Source organism: Lepidothrix coronata, unplaced genomic scaffold (genome assembly GCF_001604755.1).
Source record: "Lepidothrix coronata isolate B3197 unplaced genomic scaffold, Lepidothrix_coronata-1.0 Scaffold119, whole genome shotgun sequence".
Classification (NCBI taxonomy): domain Eukaryota; kingdom Metazoa; phylum Chordata; class Aves; order Passeriformes; family Pipridae; genus Lepidothrix; species Lepidothrix coronata.
This window is the reverse complement of record NW_016690299.1, coordinates 1918130-1920105: the sequence shown is the minus strand read 5'-3', so window position 1 is coordinate 1920105 and position 1976 is coordinate 1918130. Positions and strand designations below refer to the sequence as shown.

At 62.0% G+C, this 1976-nt stretch overlaps 1 protein-coding gene across 1 annotated transcript; it reads left to right on the top strand.

Annotated features, from left to right (window-relative positions):
* Positions 1-368: 368 nt before the first annotated feature.
* Positions 369-958, top strand: RPS29 (ribosomal protein S29). Its single transcript, XM_017825446.1, has 3 exons — positions 369-520; positions 669-768; positions 838-958. Exons 1-3 carry the CDS (start codon positions 459-461, stop codon positions 844-846), a joined length of 171 nt encoding a protein of 56 aa, XP_017680935.1. The 5' UTR covers positions 369-458; the 3' UTR covers positions 847-958.
* The last annotated feature ends 1018 nt before the right edge of the window (positions 959-1976 follow it).

Genomic DNA, 1976 nt, shown 5'->3' with positions numbered 1-1976 from the left:
CTCCTTAGTCAACCTGGTGTCCCGCAGCTCCCCGCGGGTCACCATATTGATGGCGGCCTTAGCTTGGACGCCCGCTCGGCACAGCGCCCTGCAGCCCAGAACTCCTGGGCTCAAGCGATCCGTCGGGCTCAGCCTCCCCGGTAGCTGGGACTACAGGCGCGCGCCACCGCGCCCGGCGCTCCCCCCTCCGGCACAGCGGCCATACGGCTCTCACCGCCGTGACGTCACGGGGCGGGGCGACCGCGGGAGCCGCCCCACGGCCCGCGCGGCTCTGACGTCACGGAGAGGAGGGATCTCCCACAGCCCTCCCAGCGGTGACGTCACGGGCTGGGGGGTGTGTGTGTGGAGCGGTGACGTCAGGCGCGGCGGGAGCCCGCGCCGCGGTGCACGCTGGGAGCCGCCGTGAGGGCTTTAAAGGTGGGGACCCGCCGCCATCTTCCTCTCGCCGCCGCGCAGCCATGGGACACCAGCAGCTCTACTGGAGCCACCCCAGGAAGTTCGGGCAGGGCTCCCGCTCCTGGTCAGTGCCGCTCCTTGGGCAACCGCCTCGCTTCTCTTCCCCTTATCCCCCTTCCCCATATTCCTCCTCCCTATATCCCCCCCCTCACAATCCCCCCCAGCCGCCATTACCCGCCCTGACGCGCCGCGCTCTCCTCTCCCCCTCACAGCCGCGTGTGCTCGAACCGCCACGGCCTCATCCGCAAGTACGGGCTGAACATGTGCCGGCAGTGCTTCCGCCAGTACGCCAAGGATATCGGGTTCATCAAGGTGAGCCGCGGGACGGGGCGGAGGGCTGGGGGGGGCCGGTCCCCGCTGACGCCTCTCCCTCTCTTGCAGCTCGACTGAGCGCCCGGAGGATGAGGAGACAGCCAGGAGCTGCCGGGGCGTCCCTGGGCCTCCCTGGCACATCCGCAGCGTCCCGGCTCAGCCTCACTCAATAAATGCTCTCCCAACCCAACTGCTCGGTGCGTGTGTTTCCTTCTGTAAAGGTTTGAGTGGCTGCAGGGGCTCCTCTCCCTGCGATGGTGTTCTCAGAACACGGGGGACTGTGCTGGGGCTGCCCTGGTGCCCTCGTTCCCCCCCACTGTAAAATCTGGTGGTCTCGATAGTGTTTGATGCTCGTGTGGTGCCCCTGAGCCTTCAGGTTTGCAAACGCCGGGGATGGTGAGCTTGGAGTGGTTGGGAAGTGTCTGACCAGGCAGTCTGCTGGAATGTGGCTGCTGGTCTTGGAATTATGGAATGACTTGGGTTGGCAGGGACCTTAAAACTGATCTCTTCCAACCCCCTGCCATGGGCAGGGACACCTTCCACTCTCCCAGGTTGCTCCAAGCCCTGTCCAACCTGGCCTTGGACACTTCCAGGGATAGAGTAGTCACGCTTTCTCTGAAGGGAGTTAATTAATATGGTTGTAGCCACATACCTCTTCCACTTCATCCAGCGTGTTTTCCAAGGTTTCCAGGCACATAACGGTTGTAATGCGATGGGAATGAAAAGGATTGTACAAAGGCTTGGAATTAGGCTTTCAAATTCCCTTAAAGGGGGGGGGTGTTGGTTTTAAAAGTGTCCAGGTGCTGTCCTGCTGTTCAGGCTGGGTTGGGAGCACCTCAGCTGAGGCCCCACTGCTCTGTGTGGGGTGACTGAGCAGGGGAATGCTTTGCTCACACCTGGGATGGCACATGGCTGATCCCTCCCAGCCGAGTGCTCTGCATTTCCTTTGGGAATCCCTGATTTCCTGTATTTTGGGTCCCTGGTTATTAAATTAATGAGGTGGGGCGGTGAGGAGGGAATGGGAACAAACCCACTTGTGCCCTTGGCAAAAGGTGGAGGGCCGTGGGGATGATCCCAGGGATGGTTTGGGTTGAAAAGGACCTTAAAGCCCGTCCAGTGCCACCCCCCTGCCATGGGCAGGGACACCTTCCACTGTCCCAGGTTGCTCCAAGTTCATCCAACCTGGCCTTGGACACTGCCAGGGATCC

Bases quoted from the DNA above. Each gene is read 5' to 3' on its own strand.
- RPS29 (XM_017825446.1), top strand. From the start codon at position 459: ATGGGACACCAGCAGCTCTACTGGAGCCACCCCAGGAAGTTCGGGCAG. The intron at 521-668 runs GTCAGTGCCGCT...TCCCCCTCACAG, and splicing joins GGGCAGGGCTCCCGCTCCTG to CCGCGTGTGCTCGAACCGCC.